The 23,028-nt window shown below is 38.2% G+C and overlaps 1 protein-coding gene across 5 annotated transcripts; it reads left to right on the top strand.

Annotated features, from left to right (window-relative positions):
- The first annotated feature begins 442 nt into the window (after positions 1–442).
- On the top strand, positions 443–21,965 carry TCAIM (T cell activation inhibitor, mitochondrial). Of its 5 annotated transcripts, XR_006166843.1 has the most exons (13): positions 443–572; positions 2,492–2,567; positions 5,368–5,503; positions 6,060–6,213; positions 7,426–7,672; positions 9,318–9,440; positions 12,127–12,224; positions 13,754–13,845; positions 16,093–16,325; positions 16,876–17,007; positions 17,896–17,959; positions 18,875–18,947; positions 20,297–20,383. XR_006166843.1 is itself a non-coding variant. In XM_042806469.1 (12 exons), exons 2-11 carry the CDS (start codon positions 2,539–2,541, stop codon positions 17,909–17,911), a joined length of 1,260 nt encoding a protein of 419 aa, XP_042662403.1. In that variant the 5' UTR covers positions 443–572; positions 2,492–2,538; the 3' UTR covers positions 17,912–17,959; positions 20,297–20,398. The 5 variants fall into 5 exon arrangements, 4 of the variants coding, with proteins under 4 accessions (XP_042662403.1, XP_042662399.1, XP_042662402.1 ...); XM_042806469.1 differs by lacking the exon at positions 18,875–18,947 and having other exon boundaries at positions 20,297–20,398; XM_042806465.1 differs by lacking the exons at positions 17,896–17,959; positions 18,875–18,947 and having other exon boundaries at positions 20,297–21,965.
- The last annotated feature ends 1,063 nt before the right edge of the window (positions 21,966–23,028 follow it).

Raw genomic sequence — 23,028 nt, 5'->3', positions numbered from 1 at the left:
AGTAGGCACTGAAATGACAAGCGGCCCCTTCTCTGCATTGTGTCACAGGCCTTCGAGAAACAGCTGCGATACCGTGGGAGGTAGGGGGTGAACTTTGCAACCAAGGGCGGCGGCGGCACCTAAAGCACGAAACCAACAGCTGTTGCGTGCTTGTTTCACCTAATCCTCCCGGACCCGACGCGTAACATTCACGAAAGCGCCCGCACCGCTGCACGCCCCGACCCTCTGCCCAAGCCGCCATTTTCTATCCCCCGGGGAACGCCTCAGGAACGGGCTGCGCGCGGCCGGCGGCGGCAGACTGCGCCTGCGCGGGGGGGGAGGGGGCGCGGAGGGCGCGCGGCCGCCACGTGAGCGCCGGGGGCGGGGCGCAGGGAGGAGGCGGGGCGGGGAGGCCGCCGGGGCCGGGAGCGCAGGCGCCCGCTGGCCCCGCCTCCTCCGCGGGCCCGGGCCCCGCCCCCGGCGGGAATCCCCCCCCCCCCCCCCCCCCCCCCGGCCCCTCCCGGGCCGTCGGCGGGGGCGGCTGCGCGGGGCGATGGGGGCCGAGCCCCGGCGGGCGCTGTTCGTCTGTGGTGGTGAGTGGGGGGGGCGGGCCGGGGGCCTCGGGCTCCTCCCCGGGGGGGGGGGGGGGGGACACCGGGGAGAGGGCAGGCAGCGCGACCCCCCCACCCCCTCAGCCCTCCTGCGCGGCCGAAGGACGGTGCGAGGCCGCGGCCGTGTCGCTCCGCGCCGCCCGGGCGGAGCTGCCCGCCGCGGGGCTCGCGCTCCGGCGGGTCCCTGCGCGCGTGGCGGTCGTTGGCGGCGGCGGGGCAGCCCCGCCGGGCTCCTCCGGTGCGGCGGAGCCTCCCCGGGCCGCCCTGGGACGGCAGCGGCTCCTGGGACCGCGCGTGGCCGCCGCGCGGGCGCCGCCGTTCTCCGGGAGCCCGGTCCCGAGGCATCGGGCCGGGCTGCGCCTTGTGCCCCCCCCCCTCGCCATCGGCGGGGCGGGGGAGGCCCGCGGCACCTCGCCGGCAGCTGTGCCGTTAGGTGGCTGTGGGAAAGACCTTACCTTATAGTAGATTTTAAAGTGATTTCTGTCAGGGCTCTGTTTTAAATAGTTGAAAGCGTTAGCGGTCGGATCGCTGTAGCTTACTTGCTCCGAAGCCGTGAGTTTCACTCGGTTTCACCCGAGTTTATTTTCTGAACGCTGTCATCGTGTTTATTTTCATCCCGTTTTCTTCATACTACCTTAAGGGTCAAGCGCAGGTAAACACCTGAAGGAGATAATCTCGGTTTGGGCAGTAGCCTGCGATGTCGTGTTTCCAAAGGCTTTTGCAAAATGTCTGCAACGTAATTCGTGTTTTGTGTTGGGTTTAGCAAGCATGTATCTTTGAGGTGGGGTGCAGGTGAAACTTACTCAAACCAGATTTTGTTTTTTAAACTAAGCGGTGGAGCAATTTCTAAGCCGTTAATAGAGCATTTAAAACAAGAAACAATGATGCCTTTGTCTGGTTATATAAAGCGTCACTACAGATTAGTGAGACTGTTGTTTTTTTCCATCCTCTGTCCAAATCCCTGAAGCTAAAATTACAGAGAGAGAAAACTCTTTTATTACCAGAAAGCTTGTTAATGTATTTAAGTTAGTTTATGATTAAGACTGTTGTTAGGGTTACTAAAAATAAAATTATTACTGTCTTGCCCTCCTAGCTGAAAATCGGAAGACAAAAAGTATAAGGTATTTGGGGGATATTTCAGTGTATTTTTTCTCATCCTATTCTCCAGTAAGATATTGGTAAACAATCTATGTTCTTAGTTAAGCATATTTGCATTAGTAATAATAAATGTGTTGCAAAGTAGTCATAAGAACTATCATGCTGTATTAGAACAGGGATGGTATTTCTCTGATAACTGTTCATCCCAGGTGCTTTAAAAGGGCATACTTGGTGGGAACGTGTTATTTTGGAAAGTATAAATGCCAGCAAATTTTTGGTACAGATTTCCAGGCATTGTTGTATGACAGTGTGTTTCCCTTTGGTTTTATATTGCGCCCCCATAAAACAGTTGGCATGGAAATTTTAAAGTATTATCATTTGTTTGAAAGTTTTGGACTTAGCAGAGTAAAAGTTTACATGGAATTCCACGAGCTGGTATGTGTTAGTGCTTAAAGAAAGCTTCTGGGTTTTTTGTTTCTATACTTAAAGACACAAACTGAGTGTCAGAAAGAGCAGGAAACATTTTCAGTAAATATTTTTTTAGTCTTTTTTTTAGTGATTGGAACATCTTTCAATATTTGTCTTCAAATCAAAATATGGTAACAACACTTAATATTTGTAAGACAGTGGAAGAAACTGAAAACATTCTTATGCAAAGCTTTAGGTTTTCTGTATGGTTTCTCAATTTTATGTTACTATTGTGACTTTAAAAGTTATTATCTAGGATTTAGAGAATGCACTGAAAAGTAACAGGGAAAATACTGGTGTCTATTACTAAACAGGATTTTTTTTCTTTTTTTAAGTGAGTTAGTGGATGGCTGAAAGTTGGCTTGACCATTGAGCTGCTGAAATGTTTTGCTGCTTGAGAGCCGTGAGAAGGTATGGCATGTTGCTGACCTGATTCACCTGTAGCGTATGTTTGTGTTTGCTTATGACTTGCATATATGTAAAAGTGGTTTGATACTTTTGTTTAATGCTTGGTTTTCTCATCTTTACAGCTTGAAACTTTCAGCAGAGCATTCACAGTTGAAAATCCCCAAAAGGCATATGCCTGTCCTCAAGTGAGACATTGAAAAAGCTCTCAACAAAACAAGGGTTTTAAAGTAGCTTAATTATGAGAAATTGGTAGTCTAAATCTGAGTATGATATCCAATATACTACTGCATTATTGAGTTATTAAAGCTCAGTGCTTCAAAATGAGTGAATATATCTGTAATAATGAGCTTAATTTAACAAAGCTTTTCAGTGCTAAAGCTGTAAGTCAAAAAGTTAAACTTCAGAGAGATGTGAAGAAAAACTAAAAAGAAAGCTGAAGGGAATTATTTAATCAATAAATTAAATCAGTCCTAGAGTACTATTGCATAATGTGTTCTGGTGGAGATTGTGTTTCATATCTTTGATGAAGTGGAGACGGCTGTCCTCGAAGTAGTTATGACCTTGATTTTAACTTGAAGCCTTTCTCTGCTCTTCAAATCTGCGTGAAGCTCTTGGAATAATCCTTGCTCCTGCTGAGTGAAGCCATAAGCATCTTTTTTACTTTTTCTGTCTCTAAATTTGTTTTAATTCACTTATTTTGTCACTTCACTTGAAGGATGCCTCAGAGTTCTGTCTTTCACCTTCAGTGAATGAATTCTTCCTTCTGTCATGCAGACTAATTTTGGCCTTTGAGCGTTTCTCTTTTAAGCAAGTTCAAAATAGACTTTTGGCTGGAATCCTGAGCCTTCCTGCTAGGATGACAGTGTTGTTTGGATACAAAACAAGGGAACTAAAGTTAGCCATACTTGGCCATTTTTCTTGTAGAATACCAGATGGAAATCTATGATTAATAAACTTGGAATTAATAGTTTCCAGGTATGTTGGAAATTTTTTTCCTGACTACTGGAAACAGTATGCTATGTACCTCAAGAGTAGATGTGGGAAATGGTATGGATAAGGTGAAGAGAGAATTGAGCTCCTCACTTCTTCCTAGTAGGATGTGGGTTTCTTGCATGGCTGTTAGTCGAAACTGCTATCAGATAGCTGATTAATCTACCTTTTTTTTTTTTTTTTTTTTTTCCCCTTTGCTGGAAAGGATTCTCTTTGTGTCTACTTGCTACCAAAAAAAAAATATATATATATATAAAATTGATGCTCTTTTTTTTCTCAGTAAGGCAATAATTTTGGTGTTTCTAGATCCGAAATGGTAAAGCATATGACTAAGTGGACTTTTACCCAGTGTGATTTGGTTCCTTTCTTGCCAGGTCAGGTAGACAGGTTTTTCCGGCATCACAGAGCAACTCTGGCATGTTCTTGTCATTGGGAGGTTTTGCTCTCCATAAAAACATGATACTGCTGTGGTACTTTGCTATCTCCTGATGTTTTGAGTAGGGGTATGATCATGTCCAGTCTTAGATTTTCTGAGATGCAGCCAGCAAGGAGGTAGAAGTGTTTGCCAGTAATGCGTTTGATCTTTTTCTTAATCTCCCATTTAATCTGCACAAATTAAAATCGGTTTTAGTCATAACGGTTTGAAATTTCATCAGTCATCTTACATTACAGTCCCCTTTTCTACAAAAACTCCTGTTTTCAGCAAGCTGATTCTTACAACCTACTAATATTTGCCCACCTCTTAGGCAGAAAATACTAGCTTTAACTGCTTTCATGTTTCTAATTGAAGAGCTCGAAAGGTTGACAGAAAAAAGGTAAAGTAAGGGTCATTGCACCTGCTTGACAACTCAACTGTTGTCATTTACTCTACCGTTTGCCAGAATGAAAAGTACAGCTTATTGTCTGAGCTCAGATTCGGAGTTTCTTTTGTTTTGGTTTGGGGTTTTTTTAGGTTAATGAAAGCAGTCAGGGAATAGTCTCACATGTTTCTGTGTCCAGGCTGATGATTTGGTCTAGTATGCTGAACAAATAGTCCTTTGTAAAACAGTCTTGCTTACTGTTATTAATAAGGGTATTAGTTTTATGTGGACTGGAAGCAGCTTTGCCTCCAATATGCAGCTTTCCTATTTGGAGCTTGCAGTTTGTATGATAACTGTGAGGAATGAAACAGCACTGTATTGCTTAACAGAGCAGAATCCCTACCCTTCTGAGTTGCAAACCGAGATGAATGTTAATCACAGAGAAGATGGTTAGCCTGTTGAGTTTGTTAGCCTGTAGAATCAGCTAAAGGAGAAATCTATTATTAAATATTTACCAATTCACATTTTCTTGCTGCTTTTATATATACTGTATCTTGGTAGTTAGTGCTAACCTGAATATCAGCTTTGAGCTATGGCAGGAAATTTTGGTGGTCTTTAATTCAGAGCTTGTCTTTCCTTCCATTTCAGTCTTCTGTTACGCAAGTGTGCTTGTTGCAGAACTATTATGCATGATTGGAGGTATTCAATCTTCTGTAGTTTCTGAACTTCTTTAACTTTTTCTTCTGATCTTAGGTGAAACAATCTTCTTTTCCTACCACCGAAACTTCTTTTACTCCTTGTTTCTGATATTTCAGTGAAGATCAAAGGGCAAAAAGTACTGTCTTTTTACCTGATGTCTTCTACAATTAGTCAGACTTCTAATACCAGTGTTAAATTATTATTATTCTTGCAACTGTGAATGTTTAATCCATTCTGTCACATTCTAATGTAATTTATATCAGTTTGTCATTTCACTGGTTGTATCATACATAAACATTTTATTACTTTATTAGGTTATGTCTGGAGAAGATATTACTACAATGCATTTTTCAGTCAAGAACTTTGTCAGGAGCTGATGCCATCAATGCTCTCAGACCTTTCTATTTTGCTGTACATCCAGATTTCTTTGGCCAACATCCCAAAGAGAGGGTAAAAATCTTTTACTATGCTTTCTTTGTAAATGTGTCTTATATTAAGGATGGAAATTTTCTTGTTTTCCTGCTGTTAGAAACAAAAGTAGTATTAGAACTAAATATGGTTGTTACCAGAGAACAAAAAGATTCACTTCCTTTATTTTTAACAAGGATAAGTTGCTTAAACATCCGTTATTTATTAGTCATATTTTCTATTCAGTTGTTTCAAAGAAAATACTGAATCCTTCCAGACTAATTTACAATACGTATTACTTGCTTTATCACTTTGAAATGCTGTGCATTGTATTTGAGTCAATGAATTTCTTTAAGCTGGAAAGCCTTAAAAGTTGTTTTTTGGAATGTACAAGAATGTACAAGTCTGTACATCATGCAATTAATGCAAGATAATTATTCATTTATGCTGAGAATGTGAATTATATTACTACTTGTTAAGAGCAGCTGGCAATTTGTAATAACTAATTCTGCATGTAAGATTACAAAGGTTTAGATGAAAAATAGCCAAATTTATCATCTGTAATGTTTTGGGTCTTTTTCTTTTTTTATTTAAACAGGAAGTAAATGAAAACTCTCTGAAGAGGTTAAATGGCTACTTGGAGAATCTACAGAAACCAGGATTTCGCTCTTTTAAGCCTACTCAGCTTACTTTTTACGTAAGAGAAAGAGAAGCAAACACTTCTAATGTTCAAGAATCCTTCAGTGCTTCAGGTGCTTTTATATCGCGCAGAATGTATCTTCCTGTATTTAAATCCTTTCAGACCATTACTTAACATTGTGCAGTCATAATGACTTTTCAACTGAATAAAATCCTGTTGAACTAGGAAAACATGTATTATAACAGCCAGCCAGGACCATCCCAAGTAATTAAACATCTTAAGCTTTAAAAAGTATTGATTGAAAGAATGAAAAATTAAAAAGTTGAGGTCCAGTTACAGTATGAGGAAGTAAAACCCATAGGTTTATGTAAATGATATTTTTTCTGCTTTTAATACTGTTGTCATGTTTAACTGGAACAACAGTCGGGTCCTTGTTTTCATTGCAGGTAACGTGTAGTACACAGTGTTTTACAGTGCTTGTAGGATCGGGAGGAACTTATTCTGTAAGCAGAAGTTGTATAATATCTGAAGCTTCAATTTACCATATTGACTCTTAGCTGTAAGACTACAGAAAATATTGCCAAATTTGGAATATGGGTTCTGATTAATGTTATTCTGTGTATTTGTCTCTGATGTACTAATATATGCCTTATCTAACAGATAATTTTTATATTCTTTATCCTGGTAGTCAAAACATTTGGGCAAATTGTGAGGGACCCTAGTGCTAGCAAACAAAATAATACTGTTTTTGAAGAAAATAGTAGCATTATGTTCAGTCTACTTAAAATAACAATTGAACTGGCAGCTGTGTTCTGCTCTTGTCTAATACTTACTTGCTTTCTGGGGCAGTTAGGCCCAAAAGCTAAGTGATGGGACTTAGTTTTAGCCAGTGTACAAGTGTCATGTTCTGTTCTAAAGCTTCTGTTCATATCCTGTGGAGAGCTGTTGTAGTACTGCATTTCTACAGTAAATTATATCCAAGGTGATGATCAGTAATAACATAAATTGTGTGGAGCTGTTGGACAGAACTGCCACTGCTAAAGTGAAATTATCTTTTTTTGGGGGGGGTTACGCTGTATCTGTAGCTATGTTTCCAATTTGTCCAAAGATTCAGATATTTAAAACAGCTCTGTTTATATTTTTGGACACATAACAGTTTTAAAGGTTAAACTGCATGTGAATTTTGCAGTGAGTGTTGAAATAGCAATATCATAATAATTTCCAACTATGTACGCCATGCTTAGGTTCTTGTGAGAGAAATGTGAATGCATTTTAAATACTTGTAATAAATTAATACTAATTTTGTGGGACTTGTATTTTATAGGGTTTCGAGCAGTCAGTTTTACTTTACGTACTAGGGATCTCCTGAGCACAGTATTAGATATTCTCAACTCCTGCAGTTTATCTACGGAGCATATTCAGAGTTTGAATGTGAACTCTCAGCCCCACAAGGAAGCGAAAAGCACAGTGAACAGACCTATCAAATGGGATAAGACTTATTATTCATTTACTGGATTCAAGGATCCTGAGGAGGAACTAGAACAAGCCCAGAGAGTGGAAACAACTTTAATGTATGTAAGGCTTTTATTTAACTGATGTTTTTGTGACCTAAATTGGTCTTACTCTAATTATAAGTGTTTTTAAAGGCAATTAATAAACATTCTGAACAATACAAAACTTTATTGTTCAACAAGTAATTCTGTCACACTTTTTATAACTAAGGAGAGTTGAAATGAGCTCCTGGGATAGCTATAGTGCCAGCTAAGCTGAGACATTCTTGTCTTTTTGCCCAGCATTCATGCGTGGTCAATCTAGTTTTGGTTGATTGAGTTTTTCAGTTTTGTGGAATATTGGTGGCGATTCAGGAGGAGGCAGAGGTTCCATTTGCTCCAGATAGTTCCTTACCTCTTACAGGACTTCTGTGACACAAAACTATACAGCTATTAACTTTACAGTTAGCATTTCATTATCACATTCTGTTGGGGGTGGGAGATAATACGTGAAAACTAAGGTTAGAATGTTTTAATTTGCCGGATATCTTAGGTGCTTCTGATTTGTTGTTCAGCATACCAACCTTAATGTTTAAAATGAGGCAATTAAAAATACTGAAGTTGCATTACATGAAGTGTGCTGTGTGTTAGAAGTTGACTGTTTATAAAATCTGTATGTGCTCATTTTGGGGAAGTGTGAAAAATGCTGCCTTGAAAAATTTTTCGTAACAAACTTAGGTGCCATTTGAAATAAAGGCAGAACTGTGCAGTGGTACTTTGTTCAGAGAAAAAAATAGCCCTCATACTGTCTAGTGCCTGGCAAATGAAACTACTATATTATATGCTACTGTAAAACACTGAACTGAGATTTAGCATACTAGAGAATATTTTTACTTATTTTTACACATTTACAAGAAATGCCACAGTTACATATTAACAGTCTTGTTTTAATACCTGGCATTTTGGCACTGGGCCTCTTTGCTTCTGAGTTTTAATTCTTTTCACTTAGAATACAGTATGAGAATGGAAGTATTTGTAAAAATAAATAGTATGAAAGTAAGTTTATGCTATGAACAAAGGCTAAGTCTCTTAGAGTAGCTTTTTCATAGAAATAGAAATATCTATTTATCGAATGTTTTAGATGTATTCCATGAGTCATGTTTGTCTGGTTGTGATTATTGACAAAAGAACTGTAAAACTTTGACCTTCTTAATCTTTGTTCATCCCAACTTTGTAGGAGTTACCTAATTTGCCCCCTTAGTACCACCTCCCGTATTTGATAGTCCACTGTGATCACTTTGGTTGTTTTTTTGTTGGATTTTTTGGTTGGTTGGTTTGGGTTTTTTTAAGGCAGATGTGTGGGAACTTATTTTATTAAAGCACTAAATTTTAAAGCTGCCCTCCTAAATCACACTAATCTGTTGCTCTACATCTTTTGCACCTCTAAGTGTTACAGTTGTAACACTGTCAGTGTCTTTTGGTTCAATTTGATTCTCTAGTCCCCCTGTAAAGATATTAAATGCCAGATTTTCCTTTGTAGATATCTTACAATGAAGCATTTAGCCATTTTGGTTTCCGTCCTTTGCTTTTAAAAAATCTCTTTACCTGGTAATTTGAAATAAAAGATTAATGTTAATACAACTAACTGAATTCTTTCTATTGTTTGTGTGAAAGATAATACAGCATGATTCTACTGTTGTTTTTTTTTTTCTTCCTCTTCTTTCAGATCCTGGCTAGATGATAATGAAGGAAGTGCAGTAAAAAAGCTGAAAAAGAGTTTGCCACTCAGAAAAGAACTAGAACGTTTAAAATTTGAGCTCTCTCATCAACTCCAGCTCTCAGATATCAGGTAATAAATTAGATGAGTTGGACTTGCATTAAGACAGTCAAAGCAAGGCAGTGTTGTGTACTACTATACCATGAGATTTAAAGGCTCATTCCAGCAAAATGGCTATATTTCGTATATGTAAAAGTGTTATTGCACTGAGTAATATTTTTCTAGAATAATTCAATTGGGGCAAAAGAGCTAGTATTTGTAACTAATAATGTAGGCTCCAGTTGAGGCAAAGACATAAGCACCTGAAATAGGACCTGTGCATATGCATTCATTTGGGTGTTTTGCTAGATAAAGTTGCTCTTCCTGGATTCAAGTGAATCGCTATAAAGGTAACTAGATTGGCAGTGAAATGCAACTTTGCATGTGGTACATATTGACATCCTGTGAAGGCTTAATAAAAATGTTCTTTCTGATGTCTTGTTTTCCCCACTCCAGAGGAGGAGGATATTTCTTTGCTCAAAAGGGCTGAGAACAGTTGTTGATCTTGATTCTGCAGAATATTTTCTAGAAAATAATTTATGATCCTTTTTTAAATTTTGTGCCTTCGGATGAGGATGTTCTGAAGTGGGATATTCAGGAAGGGGAAAATGGCAGTGAGGGTATTCAACAATGGAAAAATAAACTTTGGGGGGATTATTTCAAGTCCGTTAGGTCTTCCTTTTAAGCAGGAGAGAGAGAGGGAGTTGGAGCTTCAGGAATCATGCTTTTGATCCTTTCACCCTGTAAAAGACCCTGCCTTTCTTTAAGTCAAAGCCATTTTTTTAACACAATTTGTAATCCTCTGCAACTGTGCTGTGGTAGGTATTTCTGAGTTTCTGAAACAGTCTTCAGTATTAAATGTGTAGGTTTGGTTTTATTCATGGCTTATATTTAATTTTCCTATAGTTTGTGCTTTTAAAATACACTCAAACTATTGTGTTCCATGAAGAGTTGTTAACCTTCCAAGAGTTGTGGTGTCATAATTCAGAAAATGAGAGTGTCAGAAAGCTGACAAGCATCTTAATAGGAAACTAATACTTGTGATCCTGCAGCCCAATGCTAGTAGCGTTCAGAGGTTTGAAAAAAACAACAGGGTCACTGGCTTTATTCCATGTATAAGTTTAGGACAGCTGAAGAGAAGGTAGGATCTATCAGCTGCCTTTTTACATTGCTGTCTGGTGCTACTGAAAGCAAAGTGATATTGCTAGGTAACAGTAAATAGTTACTAGAATGAGTTGCATTATAATAGATTGAATTGCCTCATAAGCACTGTGGTATAGTGCCACTCTGCATCCCAGAGAGGTTTCCACAAATGCCAGTTAGGTTTCCACAAATGAAACTCTGTGGGTTGACCCTAGCCAGCACCCACGCAGCCGCTCGCTCATACACCCCCAGCGGGATGGGAGGAAGAGAACAGGAAGAGCAAAAGCAAGAAAACTTGGGGATCAAGGTAGAAATTTAATAGGTGAAGTGAAGCAAAGCTGTGCATTCAAAGCAAGAGAAGGAATTCATTCACTGCTCCTCATCCACAGGCAGGTGTTTAGCCCCTTCTGGAAAGCAGGACCTCAGCATGTCTAGTTGCTTACTTGGGAAGACAAACACCATAAACACGAGGGTCCCCCCCTTCCTCTTCATTTCCTTAGTATTTATTGCTAAGCATGACATCATATGGTCTGGAATATCCCTTTGGTCAGTTGGAGTCACCTGTCCTGTTTGTCCCTTCACAGCTTCTTGCCCACCCCAGCCTGCTCACTCGTGGAGGGGAGCAGAGTGGGAAGAAAAAGCAAAAACCTGGACACTGTTCCAGCACTGCACAATAGCCACAACAGTGGTGTGTTACCAACACTGTTTTACTAAAAATAAAACACAGGAGTGCTATGAAGAAAATTAACTCCATCCCAGACAGACCCAATACAGCAAGGGGATGGTAATTTCCCATTTTGAGACATTTTTATATCAGCTTGAAGTTTGTAAAAGTGTGTATTTTTTCAGTGCACTGGGACAACTTCACAATTTAAATGCTTTTTGAAATTTAGTTAGGAGTTTGTCTGATCTGTCTGTGATGGAAGAGATGTCAAAACTATATATATTAAAGTCACCAGTGTAACTACAGGCTCCCAGATGGTTTAACAAAAATTATTCCACTCTAAATATATATATACACATATATAGCAATTTACCACTGGAATCATAGTTATGTTTTGGGCTAAGAACTAACAGGAAAACAAAAAGAGGCAATGTCCTTATATAAAATACTTGCTCCTCTAGACAAACATTACACGGCATACGAACAGAAACTGCATGCCACATGATAGAACCAAATACTGCATTGTCTGGTTTTATTTACTTACTTACCCTCTTCTTACTGGGAGAAAGATTGGCAAGTTTGTTCTGTCTACCAGGTTTTGGGTTTTATTTTTTTGTTGGTTTGGTTTGGGTTTTTTTGTTTGTTTGGGGTTTGTTTTCTTTTTTGTTTGTTTGTTTTTTCACTCACTTTAAGAAAGACTGAAATTTTTATTTAGGCTTTTTATCTGTCCAAATGGCATATGACACAGACAGATTTTCAGTAGGTCTCTGCTTTTATTACTGCTGGAGTGCTATTTTGTTTGACTTCTTTGTGTTATAAGGCTTTTGTCTGCATCTCAATTTCTGTGATTTTTTTTTTTTTTTTTTAAAACAAGGTGGAGAATTAAATGCTTTCAATTATATTTTTATTCAGGTGGCAGAGAAGCTGGGGTACTGCTCACCGCTGTAGCCAACTACACAGTCTAGGTCGCTTAGTCCAACAGAGACCTGAAGTATTGAAGAATGTTAAAGGTATTTCTGCTGCTTGGTTCACACATCCTAATGTATTGATTCAAAGATGAGCATGAGTCTTCTGTGACAAGGAAGCTCTAGTTCTTTTCATGAAAGCTTTTGACAACTGCAAAAACAAACCTACTAGGCTTACTGGAAAGCTGGTGAAAACTTACATTTTAGTTACTGGGTAGTTTTAAAATTACTTTTCTTATTCTCTACACTCAGCTTCTGTTTTACTTCTTAATAAATGCAAACTGAATGAGTTGGAGGCATTAGACGTAGTACTAACAATGAAAGTAAAAAATCCAGACCGAATTTCTATAAGCGTGGCAATAGATTGTTACCCCTGTTAGATTGAATACAAAAATGTGAGTAGCTCTCCAGAGAGTCAGTGTAAGGAGGACTTACTAGAATGCCTTTAAAATCCTATTCTCTTCTCTTATCATGCATGTTCGTGAAATATTCATATTAAAGTCTGTATTTTCTCAGGAAAAACTAAAATATTCTATAAACCTGACCTACCTGTGGTAGTAGCTGTTTTCTCTAATTGTAACTACATTTTATGCCTATCTGGAGATACTCAGTTTTGAGTGGCTTTCATTTGAGGGTTCGCATAATCTTTTATCAAAAGACAGAGCGAGTAGGACAATAAGTAGTTTTAAATTGTATCAAGTTTCAGATTAGTTTCTTTACCTATGCATGCTAAGGATTTAAAGTGCTAGAGAAGTCTGTCTTGTGAACAAGTACAATTGATCTTGCCTTGGGGTACGAGGATGGACTAGATGCCTTAAAGTCAGTGTTGCTCTTAACGATTTTGGAAAACTGATTTCTGAGAGCAAGAGCTTCTATTTAAGCCTTGTCTTATGGATTAATACATCACACTGAAGACTTTTGTGGAAGCTTATTTTGATAACTAGTTGCCTGTGCTTTTACCCTAAAGAATTCTTGACAATCTTTGTACTTCACTTAAAAAAAAAAAATATATACTCAGACTCAAAACTGTTTTGCCCCTCCAAAAGTAAACCTAGTGTTATCCTTTTATGTTGCATCTATCCTTTCTTTTAAAAAGAGCAAAAACCTAATGTGAAAATGTTTCTTACAGCTTTCACGTTGCAGAGTTCTGCGGAAGTAATGTTGAAAGGCTGTGCTAATAGTTCTTTCACCAACCTTTACCTTATTCATATATATTTAAAGCATATTGCATATATTTCCTACTGTGTACACGATTCGTACATATTCTTTGAATATGCTGTCTGCTGATTTTTTTTCTCTTATTTTAAAAGTAGTCATTGTAAGACAAAATTCCAGTTAACTAAAATTCTATAAAGTTTAAGCGAGAGTTTAAGATAGGTGAGGTTTGTATGAAAAAAATTCTTGAACTGCAGTTTTCAAGAATCACTCTTTTAAATTTTGAGAATAAGGAAAGCACCTACTTGTGCGTGTTTGTGCTGAAGAAATATGTTGCTTGTGATCCATCAGTAGCCTTAAATAATTGTGGGAATAATTGCAATAACCCAAATCAGTAAAGAGCTTTGTTCAATCTTTAGGACGCACGGTGGTATTTACGGACCGTTCAGGTATGAGTGCAGCAGGCCACATAATGCTGGGGACCATGGATGTTCACCATCACTGGACCAAAGTAAGAAGATTTCAAAGTAAATGATAATGCCTCTTGTTATGACATCCATTTTTAAACTATAACCAAAATATTAATTGGTGCGGATAACTGATGAGGAATTTAAAGCAAACACATAGTTACTATGTTTAGCATAACTGTGTACATTGCATTCTGAATTTAATTTTGTGGTACACTGTTACTAACAACAATCTTTGTCAGGTCTTTACTGCTGCTTTCACTAACAAATCAGTCCTACCCCTGATTAAATACAAAGCAAATTATTAGTCGGTGTTCCGGTCTGTACAGTGAGCACTGGCAGAATATCTCATTATCCATAAAGAGCTCATGCCCATGAAGAATTTAGGAATTTTATTCAGACTTTTGTAAAAATGGGCCTTAAAGAGTGCTGTGAAGTGTTCATTTCAGCCAATGGCTGCTAACCAACCCTGTCATTTCACTTTGTTCTTTTAAGCAAATAATGTGGATGTTGCAGAAATTTATATTTAGTGACTATGCAAGTTCTACTGCTGCTTTTGTAAAGTCTGGAGTTGACAGGCTTTCTGGCATCGTAAATGATAAAGAATTATATGCAAAGAACCACAAAATATGTAGCAATATCAGCATGTCACTTAAAGAAATTTTCTTGATTCGTGGTTACTGAAATGTTATTGATAGTTATATCAAAAGCATTTCTTTATAAAGGAGATGGAGTGGAATTTCATAGTTGGGAATATAGCTGGAATATCAGAATATTCTATATTCCAGTCAACGAATAATATGAAAATTCAGCACTCAATCCAAATCTTTCTCTGGGGATTGTTTGAATTTTCACCTATATATATTTCACTGAGGGAGAAAACAAACCATGGTTTGTTAATATGAATGATTTACAAAGGATTTAAACTGAGAAGCTAGAATTTAATGCAAAACTTTATCTTCTGAGCTTTGTGAGTGTTGATAGTCACGGGAATAAAAGTGTTCTTCTGATTAATACTAAAAAAAAACCTACTCTTTTCCTTGAAAAGAAAAATTCTTCCCCTTTCTAACTTTTGCCAAGGGTTTTTCTGAAGATGTTATGTACCTGCACAAAGTATTGTGCAGATGGGACAGTGTAGAGTTGGTTTTGGCAATGGTATTTGCTTTGGGTGACAGAGGGAGAGGTACATATTTGAACCTGAAATCAAGGGCTTTTTATTTTAAAATGCACTGAAGACTCACGTTAAGTGATACACAGAAAAAGTCGGTGAAATTGTTCATAAAATTTAGCCGCTTTTTATTTTAGAGAGCAGAATTTTTTGGGCAATTCTAACCCATTTTAGAAAGCAGTCTTCAGTGCTAATACTTTTGTTACTAATGATCAGAAAAAGGAAGCAGTACGGTACTGTCCAAGTCAGTCTGTAGAATGCTTGGTCAGAGGCACAGTATTTAGAGGATTTTTGCAGTTTTTCCTCTATAACCAATGGAAATGCTGAACCGATGGATTTTAGTGTGCCAAAAGCTACTCTCTTGGATTTCTAAGGAAATTATTCTGAAATCACTCGACTTGTTCCAGCAGCAGTATTTTTTTGTATGGAAAACTGTGTTCTAGTAATAACTGGGTAGATGGTAAGTAGCGACTATTACTACAAACTTTGCTCTCTCGCTTGTTGCCCTGTTCCAGCCTTCTCCCTATCACACCTTCTGGGTTTCAACTCACAAGGCTGATCACTGCTTAACCTTTTCTGGTATAGGTTTTGTAAATTCGAGATGTGGTACCTTCTTCCTTTCTTCCTCTACCTTCAGGCTCAAGACAAGCTAGATTATCATCCAAACCCTTGGAAATAATTAGTTCCAACAACAGAGACTTCTCTTTTTTGAGAACTGGTATAAACTAGGCTGTCAAACCCACTTTTGACTGTATGTGGAATAGTTCTATTACTGTAACTGTGGTGGTAAACATTTTATGCAGGTCTCAGTTTTTTTTTTTTTCTTTCTTCTCTGGAACTATTAATTTCTGTATATATAGAGAAAGAGGACATCCATCAATCCTGTTATGGCCTTTTGGTGCCTTTATAGTACAAATACTATATGTATGAGCGTGCCCCAAAATGTATACACTTGATATTTCTGATTTTTGGTATTCTTTGATTTTTTTTTTTTCCGCTTGGGTTCCATATTTGCATTGTTACGTGCCTCTTCTTCTGTAGTTTCTTGTTATTTTTTCATTTTTTTTAAATTAAGTTTTATGCTTTGTAACATAGAAAATGTTTGTTTTGTGTCTGTGAATAGATTTTTGAGAGATTGCCAAATTATTATAAACTTCAAAAAAGGCTACTGTTCTTGGAAGATCGGATAAGCCAACTTCTGGGAGGCATACAAGTAATATATATTGAAGAACTGCAACCCCTGTTGACTCTGGAAGAGTACTACGAGACTCTGGACTCTTTCTATAATAAATTATGTGACAGTAGACTACCTTTTCATCCTCGCAGCCTGCGAGGCTTGCAAATGATTCTGGAAAGGTAGGTAATTGCAGGAAAGGTTTCTTCCTTCTAGAGCTTTTACCTTTTTTTTGTTACACTGATTGTTGCTCTCACTAAGAAGAAAACTTAAGTTATCTTGGACTTTCGTTATGTCAAAGTCTTTTTTTCTGAAGGTTTCAATTGCCTTTTTATGGGTTAAGAAGGAATCAGATTGAAGAAAATCCTACTTATTTAATTCAAATTAGAGTCAAAGTTCTGTCTTTTAATGTTGTGCTGGGTTAAGTTAAAGGGTTTGTGCTATCAGGTCAACACTCAGTTGTGTATGATGGTGCTGCTGTTTGTATTTTTTGAGCATTGTTGACAGACTAGCATTTGAAATGTAATTTTAAAAAAGCTTTATGTATGATGCTTCTGTATTCTCATGAACCAGTTAATTTTTTTCTAATTTGATTAATTTTTTTACCAATTATTCTGATTGTAATTACTTGATATTCTTTTTGTCTTCAAAATTCATTCTGAAAGTAATCCCTGTAAAAATTTATATAAAAAAAAAGATACCTTGTTTTTTACTTCCATAATGTTTCAATAGTGACAGATATGCACCAAGCTTACATGAATTTGGACACTTTATGATCCCAACGGTCTGTGATCCAGCAACCCTTCAATGGTTTATTTTTGCCAAAGCACAACAAGCAAGAGAGAATCTGAAAAGAAAGGAGGAGTAAGTGTTCATGTGACTCAATACATTTAGTTCATTAAAATCTTTGCATGTCATTTGTTTTATTTGGAGGAGGAGAACTTTGAAGAATGTATTCATGCTCTTTTGGTGGAAAAAACTTCTGTTTATAAAATAGAACTTCACCCATCAACTTTACTAAGTTAAAAATGTCAGTGTTCAGTGAACAAAAACAGTTGTTAGAAAATACCCATGTTTCACTTTGTAGAAGCAGTTGTACTTCATTCAGAAATAAAAGATATTTGCTTACAAGACAAAATTACATATTTTTTTTCAATTACTTCCCCAAAGGAGAGGTGTGGGTTTTTTTTAAGGAAGAAATCATCTTATCAAATCAGAAAAGCAAGTAACTTCTATTAATGTTACTTACATTGTGACAAGAAAACAGTAAAATCTAAACTAAAAATAACTGAGACCAGCTACAGACCTGTTACTTCTAGTTGTTCATGAATTGGGTGAGGAAAAGATTAGTTATCACCTAAACTGGGGTAGAATGACAAGAGAAATATCTCCTTGGTACTCTCTCACAGGTGTGAATGAGATGAGAGAGATGACCATAGTGAATCATAGTACCATACTTAATATTAAGTCCAGTACTTGTCCATCAGAACTGTAAATTTTCTTCTTGGCTTTGTATATGGTATATTAACAGCATGAATTAGAGGTACTGGTTTTATTTTGAATAAAATACTGTGATAGGTAACTGGGTGTTACTGTTCTTTTAGAGATTGTTACTGCAAGTTTATGTTTTGGAAAGCTTTTAATGAATTGTTGAAATATCAGTCATGAGTGTATACGTGATGTATAGATCCAGATATTTTTTTGTGTAGGTTATTTTAGGCATGAGTCTCACTGAAAGCTTTGTGGTTTTAGCTCTGTTAAGACCTGATTACTTGGGAGGATATATTTTGGAGATGGACTTCCGTAAAACATGGAGGTTTGTTGGAAATTTTTCATAACCCTAGTCCAGCTTTGAAGTTAGATAATTTTTGCCATATAAGTTATAACTGCTGAATAGCTGTCTATGTAGCTGTCCATATGTGACAGCTGGGAAAGTCTTGTCTGTAGAGGCTGGGAGGGATATTGTAGCAAACGTGTGCGCTTGCATCTGGGTAACTGACTCTCCAGAAAATCTCATGCTAGCTACCCCACATTATAAAAACACTAATCCAGGAAAAATACGGGGCTCCCCTCAGAGTATAAGCAGCTGTGTTGTACAAATGTAAGAGCCAAGCTAAATATCTCAGCTCTTCTGTTGTGTGTTGGATGATTGTTGGTTTGTATAAAATAGTAAAGAACAACTATACTGGGTCATATTGAAAGTCTGTCCCCATCATCCATTAACTTACAGGAAGGCTGTATGAATGGAGCAAAAAATACTGTGTGGTTTGGGTTTTTTGTTTTTTTTTTTTTTTAACTCATTTCCAGTTTCTGACTGACTGCACTTGAGAAAATACTTGAAGCTGGAAACATTATCTTACATTAAGAGTGTTCAGTAGATCATTTATTTCCCCTCTTAATTGTTTTTGAGCCAGTTTATACTTTGTGGCTCCAAAATATCCCATAGCAGCAAACTGCAGAGTTGAATTATATATAGCATGTGTATATGAAGGAGGGGAGAGGTGTTCTTTCTTTTTTAGACCCACAGCCTGATGATTTCATCTGTCATTCTCTTTCTTGTGTTGTAGAAAATACAAACCAGTCATTCTTTATTTATCACCTCTACTTTTTTTTTTTAACGGATAGTCATATTTCTATTTCCCCTTAGTTGTCTTTTTATTGAAACTGAAAGCTCCTTTCCACTTAATGCTTCCTTGAATAGAATCCATTCTGTACTTCTGATTTTCCATAGCCTTCTGTGGTTGTTAACAAGGCCTTGAGATGAAAATACTTTGAGATGTACTGGATTTACTTTGCACATGCAGGTGAATATTCTACATACAGTAAAATAGCATAGCGTAGTTGGAATCCTGTGTGACTTGATGCACTTAGGAGTTGAAAAGCTTCTGCTCTAGAAAATTTTCTCATCTGTGTGGATGTCAGTCTTGTAATAGTGCAGGATTTAGTATGAATCTACTTCTCCTTCCCTTACTTTTGTAAAGTATCAGTTTTGTAGGTGGTCGAGGTGTAAACCTCCTTGTGGAAGTGATGAAAAAATCAACCTGCAGTTCTCACTGTGCCGCTAACTTTATCCATCAAGGGAGCCTGAGGTTTCACAAGACAGGAAGGCTGGTGCTCAGGTAGTAGAGAACGTGCTCAGGAGGGTGGCACGGATACAGTCAGCAGAGAGGGCAGGCTCTCTCCAAGTTCAGTTCAGCCCTGGAGCTGGGCTCCTGCAAAACGACCCAAGTGCCCCAGCACAGCGTAATGTCATGCACGTACACGGAGGTCCCGTACTGAGCTCTGCAAACAGTGGTGGGTGAGCCCCTACAGTGGTGTTTTCACGGGAGTCACTACTCTCAGTAGCTGTGTCTGTGCTTAGCTTGGGCTGATTCACATTCCAGTGGCTCTGCAAATGTGCTGCTGCTTTGTAGCTCCTCCCCTGTTTAGCACAGAGTCTGTGTTGTAGGGAAGCTGTGGTGCTGTTTCTATAGCCCAGCTGGCTCTGAAAGTATAGCTGTGTTAATGTGGCACAGTGCCTGAGCTAGTAGGCTTGCTGAACCTGAAATGTGTCTGCATGAGATGATCCACAGTTCCAGTGACTCTTAATTAATTCTGCACATTAACTTTATTTCCGAGTAGCTTGAGTTTGGTGTCTTGCCGCTCTTTGTCTGGGGTGAACAGAAAAAATCACCTGCAAGCTATGAATTCAATATTTCATATGCTTCCTGCAGTTAGTAAGTTATTAACACATTTAATATACATCAAATATCTGTACCTGTGATCCACTGTTTTTGATGACTGGTCTTAAATAAGAGTAGTTACTAACACGGTTTTATTCTTAAAAACATGGTTTTATTCTTAAGTACATTAAAAATGGACCCTCAAAGGATTTTTATTTTGTTATTTTTCCCTGTGAGCAAAAAAATGTCACGGTGCAGGCTTTCAGATGTGACTGCATAGGCATGCTCTTGCCCATAGTCATGGAAGCATGTTCAGTCTAGCCTCAGGTAGACATGGATATCAACCTGCACAAATATCTCTGTACCATAGCTGTACGTGAAGTGACACTTGTATTTACATGCATATAACCTAAACTGTACTTATTTCAAGGGGTTTTTTTATAAGAGATTAAGTTCTAATTTTGTTACTGTATGTTGTCTTCATTTGCTAGGATGATGATTACAGAAAAAGAGCTAATCGATACTTCTACTGAAAAATTTTCTTTGGACCGGCTGTATAAGGAACCCAGTGTTTCCAGTGCACAGATGATAGATTGTTGTAAGCGACTGCTAGAAGAATCCTTGCCATACCTACAAGGCATGCACCTTTGCATTTCGCATTTCTACTCTGTGCTGCAGGATGGAGACCTGTGTATACCTTGGAACTGGAAAAACTGAGGACATATCTGATAATCAGATGAATTGTTTATTTTCTGTAAGAGGCTATAAATATGAATGTTTTTAAGAGTAAATTATTTAAATCTGTATTTTGATATCAATAGTCAACCCACAATTTTTCTTCTAACTGCTGCTCAGAAAGGATTAGAATTTGCACAGTTGCACATTATTGACAGTTCTGTACCTTCTCCATACTGCTGTAGGAGTCCCAGTACAAGGTAGCAGTTGTGAAACCACATTTTTGTAGTGAATTACAAAAATATATTAAATAGCAAGTCTGCAAAATTGTGCATGTGTATTTTTAATATACATGAATATTGCCAAATAGATATTCTTGGAGTGTATGACTCAAACCGGACATTACATGTCTGCTTAAGGCATTCACTGAATGCAGAAGTTGAGTACATAAGTTATCTGGTGGCAATATTGGCATTTCATATTGCTACCTCTTACTGAATTAAAATAAAACCTGTCAGAGTATTTTCACTTTGCAGAAGAAAGCAGTACATTAACTTGGTCTCTACAGTAGAGTTTCATATGCTGGTCTGATATTGTTGCCTTAGAATTTCAAAATATGCCAGTTGTACTGTCTGCAGTTACTTTAAAGGAGATGTCCTTCTCTTTGTTTTTCTATCATTTGCTCTATAAACAGACAATCCTCTTTACTTACATTGTAGCAGATTGCAAATCCCATTCACACTTAAAACCTGAGTAGTTTAATGTGACATCTAAGGAGAGGAAGCATTGATTTGTGTGTGATTGTCTGCAAGGCGAAGTACTTCTCAGTGAGAGCAAGAAGTTTGCAGTAAGGCAAACATGTAGATCTTTACTGGTACTTTATTCCTTGAAGAAAATGAAATAAAGTGTGAATGTATGTCAACACTTTCTCATTGTAGTACATGCCAAGATGCATTCTGTATTTGGATTACTACTTTGCAAAATATCTTTTGGGAAGAACCAGCTGCTTAATGTTTTGGGACTTGAATTCACCTATAACAACTGACAAAAAAAAAATGTCAAATGCTTACTTGCCTTGTATTTATATTTGTATCAAGCAGGTAAATTGTTATGGTTTTGTGTTTTCTCCTGTTAAGAGGCTCGGTGTCAAGTTGTTTATTATGTTGCCAAACTTAAACCCTACTGTGCTCTCAAACATGTTGGTTTTAAAACATCGAGACAGAAGCTGTGGCTTTCTCAAACCTTTAATTCAGCCGGATTACTAGCAATTCCTGTATAGGTTCTGAAGATCAGCTGATAGATTCTTCTAAGTAGTTAACTTCCACTGCACATTACTTCCCCTCGCTCCATCAAGCATTGATGATACTGTCTGTCCCAGTTGTGCTAAGTGAGCCAGTCCCATCAGATAGCCCAGCAATATTCCCTGTAACAGCTCTTGGAAAGTAGAGTGTCTTCAGGAATAAAAGCTGAGTGTAGTAAACTTTTCCTTCCTTGAGTTCAATGGTCCTTTACAGGTCTTCAGGCAAGAAGCAGCTGCCCAGTTTGTCTGTAGAGGAGATGGAAAAAAGTCTGAGAGAAGGTAAGCAGGCTCCATCAAGAGCCTGATGTGATTCTGTGAGGACTGATGCTAATGCCACAGAAAGCAGTGACTAGACCCAGGGACCTTCTCTTTGCAGCATAGAGAAGAAGACTAGGACTGGCAGGAGGTGGTGTAAGCTGCAAAGAGCCTTTATGTTCCCGCAAGTAAAATGGGGCAGTGGGGACCCTGACTTGGAATGGGGATCAGAGTAAGCAAGGGTGGCAGGCATGAGGGAACAGGACCAAGTTTAAGTGTGGAAGCAGTGAAAGTGGTTGTGGCTACAAATTTACAGTCTGGGAGATAACACAAAGATTCTCACTGTTCCTTCTACAGGGAAGTAGCCAAAATTCTCTAGCAAAATGTGTCAACCTTCAAAGGGTAGCATGGCAGCCCGCTTTTCTGATGGTTACCTCTGGACTGGGGTCTCGGGTCTGTGCAATAAGCCAAAGAGTTCCAGTCCTGCCTTTATCCCACCAGGGAGGTGGTCGGCTCTGGTGCTGTGGGGGTGGTGGTCCTTCCCATTTCTGTTAGGTTTTGGGGTTTGTTTTCCTGAGTTGTAGAGGAGATACGTGTCAGAAGCTCTAGAACTGCTCAAAAGTTGAGCAATATGAAAATTCAGGTTGTGTATAGGTCAGTAATTCAGCATGGTAAGGTCAGGGTCTTAACTCTGTTATTCTGTAGTGTATTTTCTGTAAATCAGTTTTACTAGAGAATGCTCCAGCTGACCTTATAAACATATGTGTATCCCAACATTTTTTAACACATTTAGAAAAGCAGTGGAAAGAAAACAAAAGAATAATGTGCATGTTGTAGGTATTTATTTTAGCAGGTTTCACTTATTTCAAAGACTGTCCCAAAAGTAACAGAGAATTAATTGTCCATTTAGGTACATGTGTATGGGTTAAATCTGTCAGAATTGTATTTTGCTTTCCAACATGTTAATGAAGTGGGGAAAAAAAAGTTTAGAAC

Source organism: Tyto alba, unplaced genomic scaffold, assembly GCF_018691265.1.
Source record: "Tyto alba isolate M040663 unplaced genomic scaffold, T.alba_DEE_v4.0 Super-Scaffold_46, whole genome shotgun sequence".
Classification (NCBI taxonomy): Eukaryota; Metazoa; Chordata; class Aves; order Strigiformes; family Tytonidae; genus Tyto; species Tyto alba.
The sequence above is the reverse complement of the archived record's forward strand: the minus strand, read 5'-3'. Positions and strand labels throughout refer to the sequence as shown.

Bases quoted from the DNA above. Each gene is read 5' to 3' on its own strand.
- TCAIM (XM_042806465.1), top strand. From the start codon at position 2,539: ATGTTTTGCTGCTTGAGAGCCGTGAGAAG. The intron at 2,568-5,367 runs GTATGGCATGTT...TTACTTTATTAG, and splicing joins TGCTTGAGAGCCGTGAGAAG to GTTATGTCTGGAGAAGATAT. The intron at 7,673-9,317 runs GTATGTAAGGCT...CTCTTCTTTCAG, and splicing joins AGAGTGGAAACAACTTTAAT to ATCCTGGCTAGATGATAATG.